Raw genomic sequence first — 27,885 nt, 5'->3', positions numbered from 1 at the left:
GATCTTCACTAGAGCAGGTTGTGATGTGGTGCAAAGTAAAAGCACCGTCTCAATAACAAAGGAAAGAGGATCATAGTCCGAGGAGGTAACTAACTCCAGCACAGATCCAATGATGATGGTAAGGGCTGTGAGTGAAAAGTTAAAGCACTACAGTAAAAGAGCATGCACAGTCAAGTTTGATTCTCTCCATAATGAACACAAGTCCCCTGTGGTGACAATGGGTTAAGTTTGAGAGGGAACAGCTTCAACAATCTAGCGCAGCCAAGTGAAGCAAAGACTCCCTTCTGTGTTCTCTCAGGGCATTTCCCTCCCTTCTAACCATCTGTCAATAAGTGCAGCAGTGTCACACATGACAAGGCCCATCACAATGTTCTTTCAATTCAGTTATTACCTACTTTGTGTCATTTCTTCAGCTGCTGTGATATTATCATAGTCATAAAAAAAGAATGTTATCCAAAAAAACATATTGGCCTTTCTAAGACAATCAATCCAGTATGACTTGTAGCAAAGAGACATATCATTATCATTTAATTCCTAATAGAAAGCCACCAGCAGGGATACATTTTGTCTCTGTGTGCCGTTCCATCAACGAAGAGTATACAGTGGATGTTGAGTTTTCATTCTAGCACCCACAAAATCTCGTTATCAATGATTTCTCAAAATATATATTTTTAAATCGCCTGTTGAGGTGGATTTTAATGTAGAACACACATCTTGTGAATACTTTAATGAAAACTTTTTGTAAGCTTTTGTTCTTCCTGGACCACTGGATTATGGCTAGTGTAATGATTCCCAATTCCCTGTTGCTTCTTGACTATAGGCAGCCATGTCTCAGGGATAGTTTGAGATTTTGGCAACCAAGCCCTTTTTTCTACTTACCCAGTCAGATTTGACATTTGAGTCATTCAGCAGATGCTCTTATCCAGAACGATTTACAGTGAGTGCATACATTTCCTATACTCATGGATACGATTTTTGTCTCTGCCTGCAGTTTGAGCACCATGAGTTCATCTGACTCCGGGGGGGGAGTGGAAGGCTTCATTGCCAAAAATGTTAATTATCCCTTTTACCATAAAATAATATCAAAAGCCACAATTAATTTTTAAATCAACAATTACAAATTAATTCAAGAGTAAAAATATTTCTTTTGGTGTTTTCTTTAAATCCAGGTAGTACTCATACCACTAATCATTTTATAGATGACCATCCCTGATGCATAACAATGGAAAAAACAATAAGAAAACTGCCAAACTAACTGCCAAACTAAATTAAAATGAATCAAATAATGGGTTTATAATGAAATTAATGCATAAGAAATGAAATTGAACTGACATTTTATTTCAATTTATGAAAAAATACAAATATGGAGCAACATAAGGACAAAGAAATGGGAAAAATGCACAAAAATAAATCAGACAGTTGATGAGAAGGGTGGGTATGGCTGGGGCTTTGGGGTATTTTGGAGTCAGTTCATTAGGACCTCCATCTGCACCAGCCGGGCATTGGTGTCGCCTGCCATGCGGTATGGGATAATCCCAGCAAACGTGATCAGTGCTCGAGCCTGGCTGCGCAGTTGCTGTTGACAAACACAGAAAATGCCAAAAGGGCATGTTAACATCTTAGAGCTGACAGTGAAATCAACCCTGTGTCAAAACAAGACGGTTCGGTACTCATTATTCAATGAAATATTACATAATAGAGCAGAGGCATGTCTCTACTGCCCAGTCCATCACAACACATAGCCCCCAAAAGTCCCTCAAAGACTTAATAAAGTCCCTCCATTTTTATCCCATGGCCAGTATTGCCCTGAGTCCTCACCGAGTCTCTGTCCTCCATGGATCTCTGTGGTCGACCAGGGGTTCCTGCTGTGGCGCCCTTTAGACGTTTGTACTGCATGAACAGGATGTTCATGGTGGCCAGGAGAACCTCCGACAAATTATGCCTGACCTGGAATAACATGCAAAGGACAATGCAGTTAAGACAGGGGAGCCCTGCTCACCTTGGCCAGCTCATTCAGTTTCACTGCTTCCTCAAACAGGTCGTTGTCCTCAAAAAGTTCTACATTGGCACCATTGAGAGCACCTTGACTGGCTGCATCACCGCTTGGTATGGCAACTGCTTGGCATCCAAGGCGCTACAGAGGGTAGTGCTTACGGCCCAGTACATCACTGGGGCCGAGCTCAATGCTATCCGGAACCTCTATAGCAGGCGATGTCAGAGGAAGGCCCATGCAAATGCTGAAAGACTCCAGCCACCCATGTCATAAACTGTTCCCTCTGCTGCTGCACGGCAAGCAGTCAAGATGCACTACGTCTGGAACCAACAGGACCCTGAAAAGCTTCTACCCACAAGCCATGAGACTGCTAAATAGTTTGTTAAATAGTTAACCAAATAGCTACCCGGACTATCTGCATTGACCCTTTTTGTACTAACTTTGACTTATCACATACGCTGATGCTACCATTTACCATCTGTCACTTTTATTCCTAGTTATATGTACATATCTACGCCAAATACCTCATACCCCTGCACATTGACTCGGTACTGTATGTAGCATTTGTATCTATTATTTGTTTTACTTTTCTATAATTTAGCTATTTTCTTTATCGCTGCATTGTTGGGAAGGGTCAATAAATAACCATTTCATTGCTACTCCACACCTGTTGTTTACTAAGCATGTAATCAATAAAATAAAAGGATAAAAGATTACATGTACACTTTGGATGTGTGGTGCTGCATACTGAGTGTAATTAGAGTGCAGTATCTCACCTCATCACTGAAATTACGGAATGCAGCGACCCTCTCCTCCACACTGTCCTGACTCAGAGGGACCAGCTTCAGTCTCTCCATAACCTGACATAAATAGAGAGATACAGGGGAGAAGTTATGGACAGTTAAAGAAGAGGTCATGATAACTACTATGAGTTCCATCTGAATAAACAGCATTGTAAGCCATCAGGCAGGAAGCCCTGGGTGTCAGACTCACATCGTAGGCCTGGTCTATGTGACCAACATGGTACTCATCAAAGAAGGTCATGAGGTCCAGCAGCAGGTAGAAGGTGCTGTCCACAGACTTCTCTCCAGCAACACCCTGGGTCCGGTACCTGAAACAGAGAACAAGAACACACACTGAAGTTAGAGAACTTAGAAAAAATGAGTGGACCATTGAGGATAACACAATTCATTTCAGTAAGCCTGTAAGATGCAATGTCACACAAGATCTCATTTCAGTGGTAATGCAGAATGTAGATGATGCCAGGATGTTACCGCTCAGCGATGGCAACAGCAGTGTTCTTCAGTCTCTCCTTATTGGACTGGGTGGAGCCCACTTGGGCAATAACAGGACTCAGCAGCCTGTTCATCAGCTCTAGGACCTTGTCTGGATTCTACAGATCAGAGGAGGAAAATAGAGGAATGTGAGGAGACATTTCATTTTTTTCTACTCTTCGTCTCTATCAACTCGGCCCATTCCTTCACCTAGAGTAAACCCACTGACACTGCTTGACCCCAATGTTTGCCACCCAGAGCCCTGCTCACCTTGGCCAGCTCATACAGTCTGACTGCTTCCTCAAACAGGCCCTTGTTCTCTGCCTCCAGCGCCACTTTTGTGATAATGGCTCGCGTGTCTCCGGCAAATTTATCAATCACTCCAGGCTGGGGGAGAAGCACAAGGCACAATCAGCTCTTTGAACAGCCCGAATACACATTCCCGGGTGCCGCGAGCACAATGGAAAAATCAGCTTTCACAAAATGGATCATTATGCACAATGAAGTGAATAACATTTAAAGAGGGGTTTGAACCGTAAAACCGTAAAACATACATTTATCATGAGTGAGAACAAAGGTGTGACCATTACCTTCCTGCTGCCATCTTTTTCCAGTCTTCCCAGAAGCATGTCAAACTCTCGACTCTCAATCACCAGCTCGCTAACACAGCACATAAACATGTTCTCTCCTTGGCTGTTTTTTTCATTCCTGTGCCCAAAAGGAAGAGAGGATAGACAACCACATATTCGATATTCAAACAAAACTATTTGATACACATTACAGCTTTTAATTAACAATAGAGGTCTGAAGGCTCTAATCAAAACTCTTTATTCTCTTAACCCCAATAGAAAGAGTAAATGACCCAACCAAGGGCATGTGTGAAAGCCTCTGTATTATTCATGGTGAACTGGATTCATGGCCCACTGGCTTATTCATGAGGCCTCATCTCTTCAATCACCCAGAAATCCCCTAACAAAGACTTCATTTTCCCTTCATACCGCCATGCCTCCAAGTGTTATTGACACACAGTGGAGTGGTGGTGAGGTCTCCCCAACTGAGAGCAGGAGGATGGCTGCAAAGTAACTTAATGTACCGTAGGAAGTAGAAGTACTGTAGAGCTTCCCGGGGGTCTGTGGACTCAAACTTGCGTGTGTAGAGCATGAGGAGACGGATGAAGTTGAGCCGTCGGACCATAGGGGGGTCCCCAGCCTCCTGACTCACTGAAACGTAGAAAAACATTCACTTATCAGTAGCCATCATCTTCAAAACTACAAAAGGTGTGTGACTAGAAATTAAGCAAACGTAGAGGAAGTCAAACAAGTAGCCTGACGTACACAGTTGTGCGCTCTGTCCAGATGACTTGAGCAGCAGCCCTAGCTCGTAGAGAACCAGAGCCACGTGAACAGCATGACTGCGTAGACGCTCCACCCGGAACAGGAAGGCCACAGCAGCCTCAAACTGGGCCGTGAGGAACAGCACTTGGAAGTACAGGAACGGCTGCTGGATGGCTGAGAAGTGGGACTCTCCTGCAGATAAGGAACAGAAATAAACTCTAAATCATTAGGATCACATTCACAACATGGGAAAGGGAACAGAACATGCTAATTGAATATAGATTAATAAAGTCAGCAATGTATTTGCTCCGCATTACAAAGATTCGAAACAATTACAAACAAACCAAAACTATTCCACTTCTACTACTTAGTCATCAACTTGCATTAATCCCTCTCAGTAAAGTTCATGTTCAACTAAGTAGGAAGTAAACAAGAATACATCAGCCATTTTGAAAGGCAGCAAGCTTAGCTATGAGTCACAGTCACCTTTTATTGCACTGTGTTGAAATGAGCGAGATAACAAGCCATGATTCATCCTCCAGGTGGGAGAGCTTTGCCTCCTTATGTCTGATAAAACTTAAGAAAAGTTTAAGTCTTAAGAGTGAACAGTGAAGCACTCCTTTATCTGAGCAGAGCAGTTCCCAGGGGGGACTGAGAAGTGGTGATATTACACAACACTACTTTAATAGAGTCCTCCAGTCCTAGACAGTATTCTCTCTTAGAACAGAATTAGTATTGAAGGTCTATTTTTGTTCAAATTAGTAGTCTGGCTGTCATGTACCCAGAAGAGTTCTGAACTCACCATAGTCCTCTAGAAGCTGTTTCTGTAGCTGGGGCAGTGTCAGTTTGTCCTGAGGAGCACTGCTGCCGTCGTCATCGAAGCACACCTGGTTGAGCTGTGGGCATGGAGGAAGGGACAGGTCTACGTTAATGTGAGGGTTCATTTACGATAGGCAAACCTATTTGACCTGATTCTCCCCAACTAGCGCTACGTATCATGTACAGTGGTAAAATATTAATATCCTGACTCTACAGACTGATCATCAGGCAAGCACCTTGAGCCACAAGTAGTCCTCGGTTTTGTCGGCCACCTCTCCATGGTTGTCTGCGATGTCACACTTCCCAATGAGGCAGTAGACGGCCCTCTTGTAGGGGTCAGCGCTGTTCCTCAGCACTCTGCGGTAGTGGAGACGCAGCTTGTTCTCTGTGGCAGGGGCCAAGCTGAGGAGAGGACACAGCACAGGTCAGACAGAGAGCAATAGACAGAAAGAGATGGAGAAAAAAGGAGTACTAAGGATATTAGATTCGATTCATATGAGCAAAGCAATCACACTGGTGCTTTGGTGTTCTGAGCCATAGTGTTACAGCACGTCAAATTCCAGGAGAATGTGAAATGGAAAGCTAATCAGCCTAGACCAGTTTACTAACACAGCGGAGGTACATTATGTGTGAGGTACCTACCGCCTGTCAGGGCTGTTCATATATTCCTGGAACCAGGTCTTGAAATCTCCCAGCTGATGCTGAGCCCGGTTCACCACCTGCATGGCAGCCCCCAGGTCCCCACAGCGCAGGCAGTAGTAGATCAGAGCCCAGACTGGGTGACCCTCCACCTCACCATCCTATTATAAACACAAACACAGCGCAGTTAACCTGCATGCCTCTACACGACACTTAGTAAAAACCACCAACTGAAATAGTCCAGGGCTATGTAAGGCTGGGCACAGTGCTAATGTCATCTTTAGCAGAATGTGCTGCAGTGCAGGGGGCAGTAGTACCTGCATGCCTGGCAGAGGCCCTGGTAGTTTGATGTTGAGGAAGCTGCACACCAGCTGATAGGTGCCAGGGACTCCGCCCAGCTGGGCCTGGTGCAGGTTCCCAAACACCGTCACCATGGTGTAGTTCTTGTAGCTGCCGTAGAGGGAACACCAAAAACGTTAGTGGAGGGGTAACTACACGAGTGTATTTTGCAATACATTTAAGGAGTGTTCTCATTCTAATTCTACGGCTCTCCCCTCTGACCTGTTCTCCAGGAACTGCAGGGCCTGCGTGACGAAAGCCATCTGCATGTCCACGGACGTGCGGCTCTTCAGCGTGTCTTTGGCTGGGACCAGCAGCACGTCTGTCATCTGCTTCACCATCAGCCACATATCTGACACGTTCTGTAGAGACAAACATATATACTCATTCAGATATACACCCTCGTTATCCAAAATGTCCACAACTGGCCATTGGAGAATTTACCAGCCCAGCGGAAGACAAACGTAGACAGAGACAAAGGAATGTGGAATGGTTCCGTGAAGCTAACCTTGTCATCCAGGCTGTCTGCCACTGAGGCACAGAGGTCTCCCAGGTTGGGCTGGACGTGTCCGTTCACTATCTTCTCATTGAAGACGTAGATCTGAGGCGGAACAAAAGCAGAGAAATACTTATAGATGGGTCAGAGGACAGACAGGTACTGACAGACTGAATGCTGTCCGTTTCAGCACTAAGACCAGGGGGCCCTGATCCACACCCCGGTCCCAGTCGTCCCCAGGGAACACTACGGCCGCATAGAGAAGTGATGGATGATGAAAAACAGGGCAAAAAGGATGAAAACGTTCAGGAGGTCATCAAAGAAGATCACAAAGAGCAGCATGATGACACCGCAGGCGATATGGCGACACATTCTGTCCTCTTTAACCAGTGGACTAAAACTCCAGTGTTTATCGAGTGACTGGGGAGGACGATACAGAGACAGGCTGTCCTACCCCCGTGCAGTGGGGCAGAGAAATTACCCAGCATGCCCTGGCTCTGCCAGCTAATCAATTCTTTGATCTATTGCTGCCTTGTTTAGCAGGACCCCATAACTATGAAGTCAAGTGCACTACAGTGCAGCTGCATCCTGACTGAGGCTGTGCATCCATTTCAGCCCACGAGGTTCCAGGGCACTTAGCCCCAGGCTGACTGGATGTATTACAGCCTATTAAAGTCTAATATCGTCACATAGGGAAATTTATAAAATACACGAGAGGGAACGGGTTTGGTGATTCACATCTTTGAACATTTTAAGTGAGACTAATTGCAGACTGCACTTCCCTTTTTTTGCTATGTACTGTAGGTATCTCACGTTAAGTGGTGCTGCACTGCAATCAGCGTCAGGCCAAATTACTAACCTGTCGTCCATAGGCTACCTCCACGCTGTCAAGAGCACTCCGCCCAGGAGTCCCTGCGTCACTCACAAAGCTGGGCTGCAACACAAACAGACAGGGAGATGATACATGACAAGTCATTTCACTGAGCGTCAAATAGAAAGCTGCCCTGAGAGGACAGGGTAAACCTAAAAATGGTGAATAAAAGTGTGTAGTTATGTGATGGCGAGAGAAACGAAGGTTTATCGCCTCAATCTTTGTTGCTCATAATTGTAGTCGTGACCAACGTAGCGTGAAAGCCATTGTGAACAAAGCTCACGGCTGAATGCACTCGCATTATAAAATGCACGCACATACAAGCATAAACATTTATCCAGATCAACCATGTATTCTTGAGAACAAAAGGGACACACCCATACAATGTATATTCCACGTATAGGGCAGTGTAACTGTATATTCCACGTATAGGGCAGTACAACTGTATATTCCACATATAGGGCAGTACAACAGTATATTCCACGTATAGGGCAGTATAAATGTATATTCCATGTATAGGGCAGTATAAATGTATATTCCATGTATAGGGCAGTATAAATGTATATTCCATGTATAGGGCAGTATAAATGTATATTCCATGTATAGGGCAGTATAAATGTATATTCCATGTATAGGGCAGTATAAATGCTGTATGAGACATGGCATTATAAGAGAAGAGAGCATAGACAGAAACAACTGAACACAGTAGATAGTGTGTTTCTGGCATAGAGAGTGAACAGCAGGTCAGAAATTTAAAATGTAACTGTTGGTTAATAATTCAATAAGCACAGAGAAAGACAAATCCCTCCAAATCAACTCTAATACACACACACACACACACACACACACCACAGGACAATGTGTAAGAACTACAGTTAGGAAATTGTGATTACCACAGCAATTTCCCTACTGTGCTAAATATCTGGAGCCCTGAAGGTTATCTAAACAAAGATACATAAAACAAACATTGCTTTGGTAAAGACTGATAACATTGTGGGAGACCAACTGAATGTGCTGGATCATTATCCATTATTAAAAACAGGAGTGCTTGCCATTTCTCTTTTGAAAAAGAAAATATGTAAGGAACATTCTCGCAAAAGGGAGGGGCCTATTGAATTCTGCAACATCCATCTGGGTTAGTAAACATTTTTGATGAGTGCGTATTTATCTCAATGTGGTCAAGTCATATATTATATGTATATAGATTATATCTGGATGTGTGCTTTATGCACTGGAGTTCATAGGGTTTATAGGACAATGATAAAGATCAGATGGAGACACTGACCTCTACGTCTTGGCTGAAGTCCAGAGCATCTTCCCCTGCTCCCAGCAAGGTGTGCAGTACTCTCTGCTTCACCTGCTCCCACTGAACCAGCATGGACTCACGGTGGTACTCCTCTGCCAGGAGGAACGTCTGACAGAGAACAAGAAAAGAGAACACGTAAGTACGAAGAGAGAGAGAACAAATTTAATTTGGACAGACCAATTTGAAAATAATTGAGAGAACCAGGCTAGGCTGCATAAATGGGTTAGAAACCACATGATTTGTTTAAAATAGCCAACGCTGCAAAACCTCTCGCCATGGGAGATAGTTCCTTCAGAAAGTTCTCACACCCCTCGATTTCTTCCACATTTTGTTGTGTTACAACCTGAATTTAAAATGGGTTAAATTGAGATTGTGTGTGACTGGCCTACACACAATACCCCATCCATAATGTCAAAGTGGAATTATGTTTTTAGATATCATTGCAAATTAATAAAAAATAAAAAGCTGAAATGTCTTGAGTCAATAAGTATTCAACCCCTTTGTTATGGCAAGCCTAAATACGTTCAGGAGTAGAAATGTGCTTAAAAAGTCACATAATAAGTTGCATGGACTCACTGTGTGCAATTGTGTTTAACAAGATTTTTTAAATGACTACCTCATCTCTGTACCCCACACATACGTATAATTCTAAGGTCCCTCGGTCAAGCAGTGAATTTCAAACCCAGATTCAACCAAAGGCCAGGGAGGGTTTCCAATGCCTCGCAAAGGGTGGCACATATTGGCAGATGGGTAAAAAAAAAAGCAGACATTGAATATCCCTTGAGCATTTTGAAGTTATTAATTACACTTTGGATGGTGTATCAATACACCTAGTCACTACAAAGATACAGGCGTCCTAACTCAGTTGCCGGAAAGGAAGGAAACCCCTCAGCGATTTCACCAAGAAGCCAATGGTGACTTAAAACCCTTAGTTTTCTCCAATCACAGCCATTAAACTCTGAGGATGGATCAACAACATTGTACTTACTCCACAATACTAACCTAAATGACAGAGCAAAAAGAAGGAAGCCTGTACACAAAAAAATATTCCAAAACACGCATCCTGTTTGCAATAAGGCACTAAAGTAAAACTACAAAAATGTGGCAAAGAAATTAACTTTATGTCCTGAATACAAAGCGTTATGTTTGGGGAAAATCCAACAACATATCACTGAGTACCACTTCATATTTTCAAGCATGGTGGTGGCTGCATCATGTTATGGATACGCCTGTCATCGGCAAGGACTATGGAGTTTTTTAGGATAAAAAGAATTGGAATAGAGCTAAGCACAGGCAAAATCCTAGAGGAAAACCTGGTTCTGCTTTCCAAATTCACCTTTCAGCAGGTCATTAACCTACAACAAGGTCAAATATACACTTGAGTTGCTTTCCAAGAGAAATGTTCTTGAGTGGCCTAGTCACAGTTTTGACTTAAGTCAGCATGAAAATCTATGAAAAGACTGTCTAGCAATGATCAACAACCAACTTGACAGAGCTTGAAGAATTTTTTTAATAATAATGTGCAAATATTGTCCAATCCAGGAGTGCAACGCTTTAGAGACTTAAAAAAAAAAAACTCACAGCTGTAATCGCTGCCAAATGTGATTCTAACATGTATTGACTCAGGAGTGTGAATACTTATATAAATGAGATATTTCTGTATTTCATTTGCAATAAATGTGCAAACATTTATAAAAACATGTTTTCACTTTGTCATTATGGGGTATTGGGTGTAGATGAATGAGAAAAAAAAACGAAATAATAGTTTTTATTCAGGCTGTAACACAACAAAATGTGCAGTAAGTCAAGGGGTATGAATACTTTCTGAAGGCACTTTATCTGTGCACAGTAAACACCTCCAATCATCCATGCAGGTATCCTGGGGCCCCACACAGTAAAAGTGAAATCTGGGACTATGCGGGCTCTTCAAACTGGCTCACGCCCTGTGATGCCTGGGTGTGTGGAGGGATGGGATTGTGACGCTAAAGTGGGTCTGCATTTATGGCTGGTCCAGATTTAGCCAAGAAGCGATTATAATCCAGAGACCTTATCTATCTCAATCCCACCGGGACAGCGGATGATAATTAGAACTGTTCCTAATTAAACCTGGTCTGAACTCATGGAGAGGAAACCATTTTAGAAAGATAATAGGCAAAGGGTTTATATTGGTACAAGGTGAGCAAGTCATGATTGACAACAGGGTATGGGTTTATTCTTTTTATTAAAAAGTGCCAGACAGATTGCAACTATAGCCTATTCAGGAGAACATTTGGTATGTCAAGATGTCACGGAGGGAAACCTTTGGCTATACAATAGTAAAGTGTGAGATTTATCAACATGAACGTTTGCTTGAGCTGGTGCGTAAATTTACGCATAGCCATGACCAGTGGTGGAATAAGGGAACTGCTTGTCAAGCGTAGGATGTGGAAAATATATGTCAGACTTAATTGTATTTTCATTGTGACCATATCAGTGCATTTGTTACAATAATAATCCCTATAAAGTACAGTAATTTGTTAAATATGTGGCACATGTGAAAGTTAAACTATTTCTGAAATACTATAAAAGACTGAGATAATGGGAAATGGAATGAGAGATGGCTGATATTGCTTGGAAGATTTAGCACACTCTGCATTTCGCAGAGTGAGCGTTTTTAGAAACAGGTGGGACTATTTTTGCAGAAACGACAGATTGGCTCATCAGATATCGTTTCCCAAAAGCAATCTTATAGGATCCTTGCGAGGATATAAAACCCATTTAGAAAGACCAGTCCGGTGAACATCAAAGTGCTATCTACCCTCAGGTTTTTGGCAACGGTCACTTTTCAGCAGGAACTTGCCCATCGGCATCTCACATCCCTTGATGAACCAATGTTTACACATTGGGGGGTGCTGTTCACCGGACGTGCTACTTGTCCCAGACCTGCTGTTTTCAACTCTCTAGAGACAGCAGGAGCGGTAGAGATACTCAATGATCGGCTATGATAAGCCAACTGACATTTACTCCTGAGGTGCTGACTTGTTGCACCCTCGACAACTACTGTGATTATTATTTGACCCTGCTGGTCATTTATGAACATTTGAACATCTTGGCCATGTACTGTTATAATCTCCACCCGGCACAGCCAGAAGAGGACTGGCCACCCCTCATAGCCTGGTTCCTCTCTAGGTTTCGGCCTTTCTAGGGAGTTTTTCCTAGCCACCGTGCTTCTACACCTGCATTGCTTGCTGTTTGGGGTTTTAGGCTGGGTTTCTGTACAGCACTTTGATATATCAGCTGATGTAAGAAGGGCTATATAAATACATTTGATTTGATGTTGAGGATGTATGGCTTATTGGTGAGTGTTGCCTACTCATTTGAAGTATATTGCCATTGCTAAAGCATCTTAGAATTGTCCTAATGGTCCTCTCTTTGTAGCTTTGTTAAATTTTACTGGTCAAACCACAACTGGGCGTGTCAAATAAAACCTTTGGTTGTACTCAATCTCTGACACTAGCACCTCTATTTCAGTCTCGGAGAAGTTCTTTTTTTCGTAGCTTTTTTGGGTTGTGCCGTTGTATATTCCCACAGGCTTTAAAGGGATGATTGTCTATATGGTTAATTAGGGGCATTTCAAAATGCTAATAGCCTAGGTTGTGCACAAGCACTGAGGCTGCAAACAATTGGTATTTATCAACGGATCTCCTACCAGTGTGCGTATGATGCTCATTGACAAATCACACTTTTTCTGTGTGTACGAACAATCTAATTTCCTTCCGTAAGTAGTATTTTAGAATAGTTAACGCAATATTGATAAATGAGGCCCCAAGTATGTTAAAGAACATTTTTACAAATAAAAACAATGGAGCCAAATGGGATTATTAGATGTGAACACGGGGTGCAGAGAGGGTGTGGTCATGGCAAACCAGTCAGCCAGGAGAGTGCCACTTACCCTGCGACGTGACTCCTCGATTGCAGAGAGCAGCGCATTGTCCCTCTCATTCTTCAGAAAGCCCTGGAAAGAGAAATGCTGGAGGTTAGAATGGCTTTAACCAACATTCCACCTGACCACACAGTCAGGTCTCCTGCAAAATGCTAGCTGCAAGGGCTAACTAAGGAGAACAACTATCATCATGAACGCTATGCTAAAAATGGGAGGCCAGCAATCAGGGCATAGCAACTTCATGTTCTTTGTAGCCGTAGAAGCCTCCTCCTGACCTGACATTCTAACCACTCAAAAATAACTCCTGTTACATATCTTGTCAAGCGTTAAGCCATTTTCATGCTCCATCCCATCCCCACAAACCCAGAGCCCATCTCAAGGCATTTTACAGCTAATTCAACGAAGCCTGACTGATGATGAGCACCAGTCGATTAGACGCACCGCACCTGGCCCTTTGTCCTCATATCATCCCATCTTCAATTTCCTACCTTAGGGAACAAACTCCACAGTGGGCTGAGATTCATCAGCATCTACATTTAACTGGCTAACATCATATACAAGGGACGGATGGATGCATCTTGAAGAGACTAAAATGTAAGTCTGTCTGCTGTCTCACTTCCTTAAGGGGTCAAAATGGTGATATAGCAAGCCTACCTTTCAGTACCAAAATAAAAAAATGCCATTACTACTGCAATACCTACATACAAGGAACTCAAATTGACATCTTGTTTTCTCATGGTAAGGGCATAATCATGGGTTTAATTCATGAGCAACTTAGCAAACAGCTGTGTAGGTGCACGTAGACTGTGCTCACCATCTCACATTGAGTAAGCTAATTAATGTACACTTTGGCACGCACAGAGAAACATCAGCCTCCGCTCCTTCCGATGTCCGAAGAGAAAGAGAAAACATTTTGTACCCAGAACAGGCAGAACCGCCCTCGGAGTGGAGCTGTACGTTGCCTCCAGGCAGCCAGCCCGCCCGAGAGGGGAGGGAGGAGGGAATAAAACTCACCCACCCAGACACACAGCAATGTAAAAGAGGGCGGTGGTTGAGGGGGTCAATGCATCTAAACCAGGGTGGGGTTAGAAGCTAAGAATAAGATATAGCCTACTATATGCAAAATGGTGGTGCTGAATCGTCCATAGATCCATCGCGGATCGTTAAGAAACCAAATTCCAGCCCATGAATGAATGGTACCACAGTGGTGTCCGGCCTGCCACAATGACACAGATACCCCGATAGTTAGCACAATGGATGTCACTCACTACGCCCATCCTCTGTGATAGTGGACACTGGCTTTAACAACTAGGCTAAATGCCAGCCACACCCTTTTACAATGTGAGGCCATTTATTTGCCTTAAAAATCGGATAATTGAGCCTATTGTTGCCTTCCATATTCCATAAGTCTGCTACAGAGGAAAAACCGACAGACAATCTCATGCCTTTTAGAGTGGAATTCCCTTTTATGCAGACAAGACATTTTTAAAGCTGAAAAGGGTAATGTCATACTTTAGTCTGCGATTAAGGCCTGCAAATCACAATGGCACACATTTACACTTCCTCGCCCAGCATTAGGAGATACTATTGAAATATGTAAAAAAATTTAAATAAACGGTAGAACTGGCGAAAAAAGAGCAAATCAAAGCCTAATGGATTTCGGATTTTCCAGGTGTCAGTATGATATATGATATATATAGTAGTCTATCCCCTTCTCTCAGATAATGGGCCTTTTCCTGCAGACTGTCTCGGCACCTGTCATCTCTAGGACGGACCGCGCAGCATCCCGTCCAGCCCTCCCCACCTCAGCCCCTCCCCCCATGCTCAAACCTTCCCCCCAGTCTGTCCAATCCATCACATCACCAGACATCAGAGCGGCAGCCATTCGCATCTTGACTGACAGCTTATAAATTATCATTGACTTATTACTTCAGCAGCCGACCATCAAATGACAAGTGTAAATGAACAGTGCGGAGAGCGCGAAAGGAGGGGGAGGCTGAGGCTTTTCAGTATCGCAAGCAATAAGAGCAGTACCTATCCTCTATTCAATAGATAAAACAAAGGAAGATTTCCTGCTATATCTTGCCAATTAAATTTCTTGCTCAGTCATTGTGCTCGGTCCTCCCATCCTCCTGTCGTCTGTGGCAGAGAGAAAGGAGCGCCCCCCTCAGGAGATTCTGCTCTCCAAACGAAACAGGTTCTACCCAGTTTGCACCCTAAGAGCTGACAATGGAGCTATTTATATACCAGGAGAGCTCAGGTCATGTCTCCAAACACAGCAAGACACACAGAGAATACATCTGAATAAATGTATACATTTAGTGAACTGGCATTATGTGGAAGAATATAACAGAGTACCAAGATTAGGCTATGCGTTTCATTCTATGGTTTCCAGAAAGTGAAGGGTCAAAAGGGAGGGGGAACTTATCCGCATTTTTTACATTTTATTTAAAAATCGTACACTTTAGGCTATCATTTCATATTTAGGTTCTAAACTCCCTGAGTAATGGACAAAGAAGCTGTAAACTCCCTGGATCTTTTATTCATGGCATATATCCAGCCATATACACATATGCAGTATGTAACATATATAGCCAGCTGGTCTGACTCGAGAACCTTCTCCTACATAATTGCATTGTCCCTCAAAATTTCTGTGGCGTATATACTGCATACGATATCGCAAGAACAGAAAACGTTCACTATAGTTCACTAAAGTAGAACTCAAGAAAAAAAAGGAGAGCATAGGAATACATGTAACACATGGGCCATATCACGGTGCTGATTCGTGTCACATACATACATGCGCACATACATACAATTCTTCCCAGGGCTCAGTCAAACGAGCAGTCTAAAAGTTCACAAATGATAGTGATTTTACTGTGTCTGTACATAGTTACAACATCACACACAGAAAGCATTCTAGAACATCTTAAAATCAATTCTCTATCATCTGGATTTACATGTTAAATTGTATGTTTCATCCTTTTCCCTTAGTTCTGCATGTAATGTACTGATGCTCAGTAGTTCCACAGAGATACAAAGAAAAAAGTGTGACGGGTCAGTAGCTGAAAACCTGCATCTTCATTTACTCTGTAACAACGAGTGGAGCAGGGGAGGTGAAACCCCACCCTTATGCCACCACTTCCTGTGTGGAGAATAAGCATTCATATAACTGACCACCACCACCTCCATCATCATCACCATCTTCATAGTCACAGACAGAGATAGTGACAGAGTGAGATAGAGGAAAGAGAAGGTGACAGACAGATCGTGACAGAGACAGAGCAGATGTACAAACGCAGTGTGTCTGTGTGTGAAGGCAATACTCACTCATGCTGTGGCTCAGCCTGCCAGGCAGGGAGAGAGAGAGGGAAGAGGAGAGATGCAGGTAGCCAGGCGTAGACAGACCTATGCCTGACACTAAACACACTGCCCTGTCTCCATCTGAAGAACTGAGCTGACGCCATTCTGGGGCGTTTTCGGACCATCTTCTGACAGGCCCGCATCGCAGACGCTGCACCTTCCTCACCCAATGTGGGCCACCGGTGTGAACCCAGAGATGTGCCACATGAAGGGTTACTGTAGGCTGTTTTATTGTTGGAGGACTATACCAAGTCAGCCCTCAGACGCAGGGGGGGATCAAGGAGGAGTAATTGCTCAACCTCACAGGCCTTCCTCTCTCCATCAGCAGATCCTCCCCCGCCGCCTGATTCTTTCCAGCATCCCTGCCGTCCTCTTCTCTCAGTGTCACTCATTTCTTCCTTTTTTTATACATCTATGCATCCTTCCCCTTTTCCTCCTCCCCTAGCGCAATGCAATTATGGTAATGGTTTTTCTCCCCTCTGCTGATGGCTTCCGACATCCTGTCCAGAAATTGGGCTAATAATCCTCTTAAGGAGTCATGTTAATGAGAAGGGTGCAGTGGCTTCTCAGGGGGGCATACAGAGTACACAGCTGCACAGACCAGACATGCTGCACATGTGAAGCTATTTAACCAAAGTCTGCTGTAGCAGCAGCTGCGCTTATCAGACTGTCCAGAGAATACATGCCATCACTATAGCTGCTCTCAGAGAAAGATGGGGGAGGGAGAGAAAGAGGGGGAGGGAGAGAAAGCAGGAACAGAAAAAGATGGAATTGAAAAACTGGGAAATAGAGAGAAAGACTCTTCTCCTTTTCGCCATTTTATCATTCCACTGTGATCCAGCTCTTTCCATGTCTTTCTCGCCCATATTCGATCTTCATTTCAGTTTAATTCTGTCTATTTTCTCTTCATATTTCCCTTGGATATTTCTATCACCCCTTTCTCACTCTCATTCCTTCTTTATCTCCATCCTCACTGATGTGAGCCATGCCTCAACACATACAAATATAACAAATGTAAAAAAGCACAGTAGGCTATATACATACCTTAAACGTAAATGCGGGAAATCATATGCATTACCACCCAAATATACTACAGACATCATTCACACCCCAATTCCTCTCTGTGAGCCGCCCACATAGAGATAAGAGCGGTTACGCCTCATCAGCATCTAGCTTTTCCTTTGTCTTCTTAAGCTTCCCTTTGAGCACTTCAACATACAGTACTACACAGTACAATCACACTCAACGTAAAGAATACTACATAATATTATTACCAGTGCCTAGGCTACTGAAAAGACTAAGCTATGAATACAGTGCAGACAATAGGGAAAATACCATTCAGTTCCACTGACTGCACATAGGCTACCACATACAAGTATCATCTCCTGGCCTAGCCTAATTGTCGTGACTAATAAAAAGCTGAAAAGGGTGGATATCCATAGACTAGTTATAAAAGATTACTTAGCAATCAAGGCACACAGTTTGTAACATAGGATATTTGAAGAAAAGTGAATTTCATTGTCCAACAGTTTGATGATAGATCTTCAATAGCTTTTTATTGTAGCTTGACTCAACTCTACAGCGGCTCCCTGCCCGTAAAGTTAACACGAAACAAGTAATGTGAGAGTAATACTGGCTTTATACAGCAAGGTCACACAGTTTAAATAAATAAATGTTCCATTAATTGCCTATGAAAACTGTCGTGAAAAAATGGACAGGAATGCAAAGGTATGCACAGTGGAGGATAAACAGTACAGAACAGTAGAAGGACAGCCACTTCCCACTGTGTCTGCCCCACGCACTCAACTGAGTCCAGCTAAAAAGGCCTTGTTTAATCCTGCAACGGGGCTAAGTGCACTTCCAGTAAAACCAAGGCTCCATCCGGCCGGCCCACCACATGTAAGGTTGGGGATTATGAGTGGGAGAGGGAGCACTGGGGTCATCAGAAAATGAGGCGATCAATACAGAAATATAACACCCCAGTCATTCACTGACTGACTATCTGCTGCCTTCCCATCCCCCACAACCCTAATTTGTATAATCATTTCCTGATGGTGTGGATGACACCCTCTTCCAGAATAGGCTAATCAATGCATTTGATACAGCAACAATATTATTAACACTGCTAAAATGAATATTGTAGTGTCAAACCAATTAAGAGGAAAAGAGAACATTGTGTGTTAACTTTTGACGGTCTGGGTGTGGCCAGAGGATGGTAGTCTGTCTTCAAGCCTCATCATTTTCTCATGTGCTTTTACATGTGACTACTAACACAATGGAATAACTATAGTAATGCTGCTAATCTTCTTTTTCAACATACTGCACATTGACTGGAGGTTCTTCCCATTTCCCTTCCTCATCTGAGACAGTTCCCACTAAATGGCATCAGATTTGCAGAAACATCACCCGTTGATGTAACAATTGGCAGAAAGTAAGGGCTACCATTAACTGATTAGCAGGCATTTCACATTTCATTGACTTGCATAGAAACCCAGGGAACATCATCCCAGCTGCAATTCATCAGCACACATGGAGGATGGGGAAAAGCCAGTGTGTAAACACAAAAGAAAAACAAAGAAAATGCCTCCATAGTACCTTTTCTAAAACAGCCACAGATCACGGGTGGACACTGGACAGGGCTTGGAATAGTGATGGGGAAGAAATAAAATCCATAGTTACATGTTGGGATATTATTTTTGATAATATAACGTATCGTTTTGACAATATTGTAATATTATTTTTGAGCTCGTTGGCTGTAACTGCAAAACTTCATAGCTCGTGATGAGCAATTAGTGCTTTTTCATGGGGGGGGGGGATTTGTTATCACGGTTTTCGATTCCAGTTTCGATTATTTGCACTATGCATTATGTGGGTTGAATGCTGTAACACAATAAAACTATTAATAAAAAAGTCCCATGATGGTTGTAACTGCCAATTACTGCTTAGTAGTGACTTGCCTAGTTAAATAAAGGTTCAATAACAATTTATTCACCTTACTTTAATAAAAAATGTCAGGTGTATATTATTTGATTACTTTAACATTTAATTCCAAGTCTTCTTATCTCTACAGAGCCGCTGCCTATGCTGTCTGACAAAAATCACTATTTTGTAGTTCTTTAAAGTAAATAAGGAATACTTTTATGACTGCTGAATACCAACTATCAATCACTTAGATCATGTATTTTCAGGTAGAGATACCTTGGGAAGAAACAGCTGCTCTCTATATCCCCTCATAATCACACATTCTTCTCTCTTCCATAGCAGGTGTAAAAGAAAGACCGGACAAGTAGATGAGCAATGGATTATGGTCATTGTAGTTAATTACCACATTTTATGAGCTAAACTACATAGAATATTGTCCTGTTGGAAACTACAACTCCCTGCTACATCGCACAGTTTGGGCTGGATATGATTTATCTCTAGAGAAACTCACAGAAACTCATGAGCTCACAGAAAAAACCCTCACAAAATGGAATTCAAATAATTGAACAGATGATGGTCAATGAGTTGTTTGAAAAATAACTAACGTTTCAGTTAATAGCTCAGCACTATTCATAGCTTGTTCTCCAACTTTGTTTTGAGCACTTTTATTTCCATGACTGATCAAAACAAATGTTCTCATGGCTCTCTTGTCCCTCTGCAGCAGAAGTATGGTGAGCAATATGTTTGGAACATTACAATAAATTCACAGAATCTAATCGCAACACAAATCGTATCAGCGCCAAATTATTGTGATAATATCGTATCGTGAGGTCCCCGGCAATTCCCAGCCCTAGTTTGAAACCCACTAATATGGCATGTATCCATTTAGGTTGTGACCAGATTACAGCACCACTTGATCATCAACAGGTTATTCCTTAGCTAGTACAAATACACTGAGTATACCAAACATTAGGAACACATTAATATTGAGTTGCAATATTCGTCAGCACATGGACTCTACAGTGGTGGCCAAAAGTTGAGAATGACACAAATATTAATTTCCACAAAGTTTGCTGCTTTAGTGTCTTTAGATATTTTTGTCAGATGTTACTACGGAATACTACGGTATAATTACAAGCATTTCATAAGTGTCAAAGGCTTTTATTGACAATTACATGAAGTTGATGCAAAGAGTCAATATTTGCCGTGTTGACCCTTCTTTTTCAAGACCTCTGCAATCCGCCCTGGCATGCTGTCAATTAACTTCTGGGCCACATCCTGACTGATGGCAGCCCATTCTTGCATAATCAATGCTTGGAATTTGTGGGTTTTTGTTTGTCCACCCGCCTCTTGAGGATTCACCACAAGTTCTGAATGGGATTAAGGTCCGGAGAGTTTCCTGGCCATGGACCCAAAATATCGATGTTTTGTACCCCGAGCCACTTAGTTATCACTTTTGCCTTATGGCAAGGTGCTCCATCATGCTAGAAAAGGCATTGTTCGTCACCAAACTATTCCTGGATGGTTGAGAGAAGTTGCTCTCGGAGGATGTGTTGGTACCATTCTTTATTCATGGCTGTGTTCTTAGGCAAAATTGTGAGTGAGCCCACTCCCTTGGCTGAGAAGCAACCCCACAAATGAATGGTCTCAGGATGCTTTACTGTTGGCATGACACAGGACTGTTGGTAGTACTCACCTTGTCTTCTCCGGACAAGGTTTTTTCTGGATGCCCCAAACAATGCCCTCTGTTTGACAGAGGAAGAACAATGATTCCAAGCACCACCCTCCTTTTGAAGCTTCCAGTCTGTTATTCGAACTCAATCAGCATGACAGAGTGATCTCCAGCCTTGTCCTCGTCAACACTCACACCTGTGTTAACTTGTTATGGATAGGGGGCAGTATTTCCACGGCCGGATAAAAAACGTACCCGATTTAATCTGGTTCTTACTCCTGCCCAGAAACTAGAATATGCATATAATTAGTAGCTTTGGATAGAAAACGCTCCAACGTTTCTAAAACTGTTTGAATGGTGTCTGTGAGTGTAACAGAACTCAAATGGCAGGGCAAAACCTGAGAAGATTCTGTACAGGAAGTACCCTGCCTGACCATTTCTTGGCCTTCTTTGTCATCTCTATCCAAAACAAAGGATCTCTGCTGTAACGTGACAATTTCTAAGGCTCCCATAGGCTCTCAGAAGGCGCCAGAACGTTGAATGATGACTCTGCTGTCCATGGCTGAAAAACAGTAGCGCATTTGGTAAGTGGTCGATCTGAGAACAATGAGACGGGCGCGCGGGTGCACGTGAAGTGTCCATTTTAGATTTTGAGTCTTTGAACGGAAAGGACGTCTCCCGGTCGGAATATTATCGCTTTTTTACGAGAAAAATCGCATAAAAATGGACTTTAAACAGCGTTTGACATGCTTCGAAGTACGATAATGGAATATTAAGGATTTTTTTTGTCACGATACGCGTCCTCGCGTCACCCTTCGGATAGTGTCTTGAACGCACGAACAAAACGCCGCTATTTGGATATAACTATGGATTATTTGGAACCAAACCAACATTTGTTGTTGAAGTAGAAGTCCTGGGAGTGCATTCTGACGAAGAACAGCAAAGGTAATCCAATTTTTCTTATAGTAAATCTGAGTTTGGTGAGTACCAAACTTGGTGGGTGTCAAATTAGCTAGCCCGTGATGGCGAGCTATCTACTCAGAATATTGCAAAATGTGCTTTCACCGAAAAGCTATTTTAAAATCGGACACCGCGATTGCATAAAGGAGTTCTGTATCTATAATTCTTAAAATAATTGTTGTTTTTTGTGAACGTTTATCGTGAGTAATTTAGTAAATTCACCGGAAGTGTTCGGTGGGAATGCTAGTTCTGAACGTCACATGCTAATGTAAAAAGCTGGTTTTTGATATAAATATGTACTTGACTGAACAAAACATGCATGTATTGTATAACATCATGTCCTAGGAGTGTCATCTGATGAAGATCATCAAAGGTTAGTGCTGCATTTAGCTGTGGTTTTGGTTTTTGTGACATTATATGCTAGCTTGAAAAATGGGTGTCTGATTATTTCTGGCTGGGTACTCTGCTGACATAATCTAATGTTTTGCTTTCGTTGTAAAGCCTTTTTGAAATCGGACAGTGTGTTTAGATAAAGGAGAGTCTTGTCTTTAAAATGGTGTAAAATAGTCATACGTTTGAAAAATTGAAGTTTTCGGATTTTCGAGGAGTTTGTATTTCGCGCCACACCTTATCATTGGATATTGGAGTGGTGTTCCGCTAGCGGAACGTCTAGATGTAAGAGGTTAACGAGAGAGTCACTGACTGTGAGCTGGTCCTTTTGTGGCAGGGCTGAAATGCAGTGGAAATGTTTTGGGGATTCAGTTAATTTGCATGGCAAAGAGGGACTTTGCAATTAAATGCAATTCATCTGATCACTCTTCATAACATTCTGGAGTATATGCAAGTTGCCATCATACAAACTGGAGGCAGCAGACTTTGTGAAAATTAATATTTGTGTCATTCTCAAAACTTTTGGCCACGACTGTATAAGGTGTCGAAAGCGTTCTACAGGGATTCAGGTTCCCGTATGTATTTGTGATACAGACACGAAACTGTTGAGCGTGAAAAACCCAGCAGTGTTGCAGTTCTTGACACAAAACTTTTTTAAACCAGTGCGCCAATCATACGCCGTTCAAAGGCACTTCAATCTTTTGTGTTGCCTATTCATCCTCTGAATGGCACACATACACAATCCATGTCTCAATGCTTCAAAATCCTTCTTTAACAGGTCTCCTCCCCTTCATCTACATTGATTGGAGTGGATTTCACAGACACCACCAATAAGGAATCATAAGACTGACCAGGTGAAAGCTAATTATGCAGCGCATTATGTCAAGATAGCAGATTTTAGAGAAACAAACGTTGGTACATATAAGTGTGTTATATCGGCTGAAAGCTTAAATTCTTGTTAATATAACTGCACTATCCAATTTAGAACAGCTATTACTGCCCAAAAAATGCCATGCTATTGTTTGAGAAGAGCTCCTAACAAAACACTTTTCAACGCAACAGGTTTGATAAATTCACCTCTAAAGGCGAAATATGTACTTACATTCTGAAATCTTGCTCTTAGTTATCATCCAAAGGGTCCCAGAGATAACATGAAGTGTCGTTTTGTTAGATAAAATCCTTTTCCATATCCTAAAAAAGGTCCATATAGCACGCATGATCGATTTTCTATATCCACTCGTTCATTTTGCAAAAAAGGAATCTGTGAAAATCTAACCCTAAACGTTGTTTGAATGAGTCAAATCACGTTCGTATCTATTCCTCAGAGATCCTGGAAGGTAACAAGACTTCCCTATTTCATTTGGGGTGTAGTATATCCTATAGAACACCATATTTGGTCAGAGAGCGACACCTTCATGGCGCGCAGATGATGCGGGCGGCCATCACTTGAACGAATGTATCTTTGTCAAATAAGCACCAATCAAGGTCGAACAAAGCTAGCTAGATAGCCAATGACATGGGCTTCACGGAAAAATCTGGAAACCATGTACATGTTGTAAAATGTAGGTACTAACCTTGTACGACAGCATGCCTTTTCATTTTGGACAAAAATTATAAGGATATTCAGAGCTATGAAGTTAAGAAAACTGGTTGTTTTGCAAATGTTGAACTTATAATATGGCTCCTAATACTTGAAAAGCAAAATCAAAGTCCAAGTGTACAGATTTGACATTATTCTTGCAGAAAAATGGAATATGAATGTCTTTTTCACAATCTGCCCAAATGTACCTGGGGACTTCACACTAAAAGTCTTGAGGATCACTCATACTCCAAGTTATCCATCTGAAACTTTGCACATACACTGCTGCCATCTTGTGGACACTATCGGAATTACAAACAGAGTGACGGCTATAACAGTGGCCTTTCTCTTGCATTTCAAAGATGGTGGTAAAAAAAAAGGTTGGTTATTTCTTTGTGTAATCTTCTACCAGATCTATTGTGTTATATTCTCCTTTAAACAGCTTGGAAAATTCCAGAAAATGATGTCATGGCTTTAGAAGCTTCTGATAGGCTAATTGACATAATTTGAGTCAATTGGAGGTGTACCTGTGGATGTATTTCAAGGCCTACCTTCAAACTCAGTGCCTCTTTGCTTGACATCATGGGAAAATGAAAAGAAAATCAGCCAAGACCTCAGAAAAAAAATTGGAGACCTCCACAACTCTGGTTCATCCTTGGGAGCCATTTCCAAACGCCTGAAGGTACCACGTTCATCTGTACAAACAATAGTACACAAGTATAAACACCATGGGACCACGCAGCCGTCATACCACTCAGGAAGGAGACACGTTCTGTCTCCTAGAGATGAACGTACTTTGGTGCGAAAAGTGCAAATCAATCCCAGAACAACAGCAAAGGACCTTGTGAAGATGCTGGAGGAAACGGGTACAAAAGTATCTATATCCACAGTAAAACGAATCCCATATCGACATAACCTGAAAGGCCGCTCAGCAAGGAAGAAGCCACTGCTCCAAAACCACCATAAAAAAGCTTGAATGAATGCTTACGAGCCTGCTGGTGCCTACCACCGCTCAGTCAGACTGCTCTATCAAATAATAGACTTAATTATAATATAATAAACACACAGAAATACGAGCCGTAGGTCATTAATATGGTCGAATCCGGAAACTATCATCTCGAAAACAAAACGTTTTTTTCTTTCAGTGAAATACGGAACCGTTCCGTATTCTATCTAACAGGTGGCATCCCTAAGTCTAAATATTCCTGTTGCATTGTACAACCTTCAATGTTATGTCATAATTACGTAAAATTCTGACAAATTAGTTCGCAACGAGCCAGGCGGCCCAAACGGTTGCATATACCCTGACTCTCCGTGCAACGAACGCAAGAGAAGTGACACAATTTCACCTGGTTAATATTGCCTGCTAACCTGGATTTCTTTTAGCTAACTATGCAGGTTTAAAAATATATACTGCTGTGTATTGATTTTAAGAAAGGCATTGATGTTTATGGTTAGGTACAGTCGTGCAACGATTGTGCTTTTTTCACAAATGCACTTTTGTTAAATCATCCCCGTTTGGCGAAGTTGGCCGTCTTTGTTAGGAAGAAATAGTCTTCACACTGTATATACCCTGACTCTGTTGCAAGAGGTGACACATTTTCCCTAATTAAAATAAATTAATGTTAGCAGGCAATATTAACTAAATATGCAGGTTTAAAAATATATACTTGTGTATTGATTTTAAGTAAGAGATTGATGTTTATGGTTAGGTACACGTTGGAGCAACGACAGTCCTTTTTCACGAATGCGCACCGCATCGATTATATGCAACGCAGGACAGGCTAGATAAACTAGTAATATCATCAACCATGTGTAGTTAACTAGTGATTATGATTGATTGATTGATTGTTTTTAATAAGATAAGTTTAATGCTAGCTAGCAACTTACCTTGGCTTCTTACTGCATTCGCGTAACAGGCAGGCTCCTCATGGAGTGCAATGTAAAGCAGGTGGTTAGAGCGTTGGACTAGTTAACCGTAAGGTTGCAAGATTGAATCCCCGAGCTGACAAGGTAAAAATCTGTCGTTCTGCCCGTGAAGAAGGCAGTTAACCCACCGTTCCTAGGCCGTCATTGAAAATAAGAATGTGTTCTTAACTGACTTGCCTAGTTAAATAAAGGTGTAATAAAAAAAATAATAATAATAATTATAAAAACATTTTTTTTTTTTAAGAACAAATCCAAAAATACGTGTCCAAAAATACCGATTACAGATTGTTATGAACACTTGAAATCGGCCCTAATTAATCGGCCATTCCGATTAATCGGTCGACCTCTACTACAACCCTGACTCAGTTACACCAGCTCTGTCAGGAGGAATGGGCCAAAACTCACCCAATTTATTGTGGGAAGCTTGTGGAAGGCTACCTGAAACGTTTGACCCAAGTTAAACAATTTAAAGGCAATGATACCAAATACTAATTGAGTGTATGTAAACTTCTGACCCACTGGGAATGTGATGAAAGAAATAAAAGCTGAAATATATCATTCTCTCTACTATTATTCTGACATTTCACATTCTTCAAATGAAGTGGTGATCCTAACTGACCTAAGACAGGGAATTTTTACTAGGATTAAATGTCAGGAATTGTGAAAAACTGAGTTTAAATGTATTTTGCTAAGGTGTATGTAAACATCTGACTTCAACTGTACCAAAGACAGTTCAATGCCCCCAAATGTAAATCACATAGACCTCTACCAAAGACAGTTCAAATCCAATCAAATGTAAATCACAGACATCTACCAAAGACAGTTCGAATCCAATCAAAGGACGTTGGGTTAACTTTTGTGCATGCGTTTGAATTGCAAACTGTCAGCACTCCAGGCAGTGGGTTTAATATACAGAATGATGAGTAAAGATTTGGAAACTATACACATCAGACATCTTTTCCTAGACACACAACATTTCTAATACTTCCAACAATAAGAAACTGCAATGATCCTCCAACAGAATCCGTCAGCTTGTTTCCTGTCAGCATAACAAAATCATGACGCAGTAAACCTCAGCTGTGACATTAACAGAACCGGATATGAAACTGCCAGTTTGACTAGAGCATCATTACCAACTCAAAAATATTCATTACCATCACTTGCCCGGCTGCCTTTGCCTCTGAAAAACGCAGAAGAGAAGGTTGTGACATACCAGAGAACAGGTGTGGATGTAAAAGCAGCCCCACACTCGTAGAGACAGTCTGAAATGAATACCTGGATGTCAGTGTCTTTCACTGGCTCCAGAGGTTCAAAGGTGGTGGCAGCACTCAGGCTCTCCAGACGCTGGGAGATGTGGAAGATGTCCAGGCCTCTGGAACCCAGGAGGATAGAGCTACAGGGAACAGAGGAAGAGTAGATTGTGTTTGTTTAGTATAGTATCCTCTAGAGCAGGTATTCCCAAACTGGGGTACGCGCAAAGCCGTCGGGGGTAAGCCAAATAAAAATGTGATTTTATTTTTAGTATTTAATTTTTTGTTGTTTTTTTCCCCTTCACATTTTCAAACAGTCCATTTATATTTTCCAACAGGGCTATACATTTGGGTGAGTTTTTTTCCCTTGCCTGAGTAGCCTCGTTTCACTGCCAAAAATAAAATTACACCATCTAGATGTTCAGCAAAATAACAACACAATGTCAAATACAGGGAGCCTAGTCAAATAATTAACATCCAATCACATTAACTGTTACTCTCTCGCGGGAGTTCCACTAACGGTCCGTGTGTAGCCAAACGTAGCTGCTGCTCATGTTGGTATCTGTACTGATGGTGCAAAAGCCATGACAGGGAGACACAGTGGAGTGGTAACGCGCATGCAAGCAGTTCCTCCCGACACCACATGGGTACACCGCAGCATCCACCAAGAGGCTCTTGCTGACAAAGGAATACCTGACAGCTTGAAAGACGTTTTGGACACTACAGTGAAAATGGTTAACTTTGTTAAAGCAAGGCCCTGAACTCTCGTGTATTTTCTACACCATGCAATGATATGGGCAGCGACCATGTAACGCTTTTACATCATA

The 27,885-nt window shown here is 42.1% G+C and overlaps 1 protein-coding gene across 5 annotated transcripts in view; it reads right to left on the bottom strand.

Annotated features, from left to right (window-relative positions):
- Positions 1–1,317: 1,317 nt before the first annotated feature.
- LOC106573723 (nuclear pore complex protein Nup93) overlaps positions 1,318–27,885 on the bottom strand; it is a 37,364-nt gene continuing 10,796 nt past the window's right edge. For 4 of the 5 annotated variants that reach the window (XM_014149030.2, XM_014149029.2, XM_014149031.2 and 1 more), the window contains 19 exons: positions 27,084–27,201; positions 13,003–13,065; positions 9,051–9,179; positions 7,754–7,828; positions 6,907–6,999; positions 6,621–6,760; positions 6,377–6,509; positions 6,063–6,220; positions 5,657–5,822; positions 5,404–5,497; positions 4,602–4,793; positions 4,361–4,487; positions 3,858–3,975; positions 3,538–3,654; positions 3,268–3,386; positions 2,987–3,104; positions 2,770–2,853; positions 1,819–1,947; positions 1,318–1,576 (listed from right to left, as the gene is read on the bottom strand). In XM_014149030.2, the coding sequence (XP_014004505.1) occupies positions 1,466–1,576; positions 1,819–1,947; positions 2,770–2,853; positions 2,987–3,104; positions 3,268–3,386; positions 3,538–3,654; positions 3,858–3,975; positions 4,361–4,487; positions 4,602–4,793; positions 5,404–5,497; positions 5,657–5,822; positions 6,063–6,220; positions 6,377–6,509; positions 6,621–6,760; positions 6,907–6,999; positions 7,754–7,828; positions 9,051–9,179; positions 13,003–13,065; positions 27,084–27,201 (2,284 nt within the window). In that variant the 3' untranslated portion in view covers positions 1,318–1,465. Of the gene's footprint in view, positions 1,577–1,818; positions 1,948–2,769; positions 2,854–2,986; positions 3,105–3,267; positions 3,387–3,537; positions 3,655–3,857; positions 3,976–4,360; positions 4,488–4,601; positions 4,794–5,403; positions 5,498–5,656; positions 5,823–6,062; positions 6,221–6,376; positions 6,510–6,620; positions 6,761–6,906; positions 7,000–7,753; positions 7,829–9,050; positions 9,180–13,002; positions 13,066–16,323; positions 16,348–27,083; positions 27,202–27,885 lie in introns of those variants that run through there. The other variant, XM_014149032.2, reaches the window with a different exon arrangement.

Source organism: Salmo salar, chromosome ssa16, assembly GCF_905237065.1.
Source record: "Salmo salar chromosome ssa16, Ssal_v3.1, whole genome shotgun sequence".
Lineage (NCBI taxonomy): Eukaryota > Metazoa > Chordata > Actinopteri > Salmoniformes > Salmonidae > Salmo > Salmo salar.
This window is presented reverse-complemented; position numbering and strand designations above follow the sequence as displayed.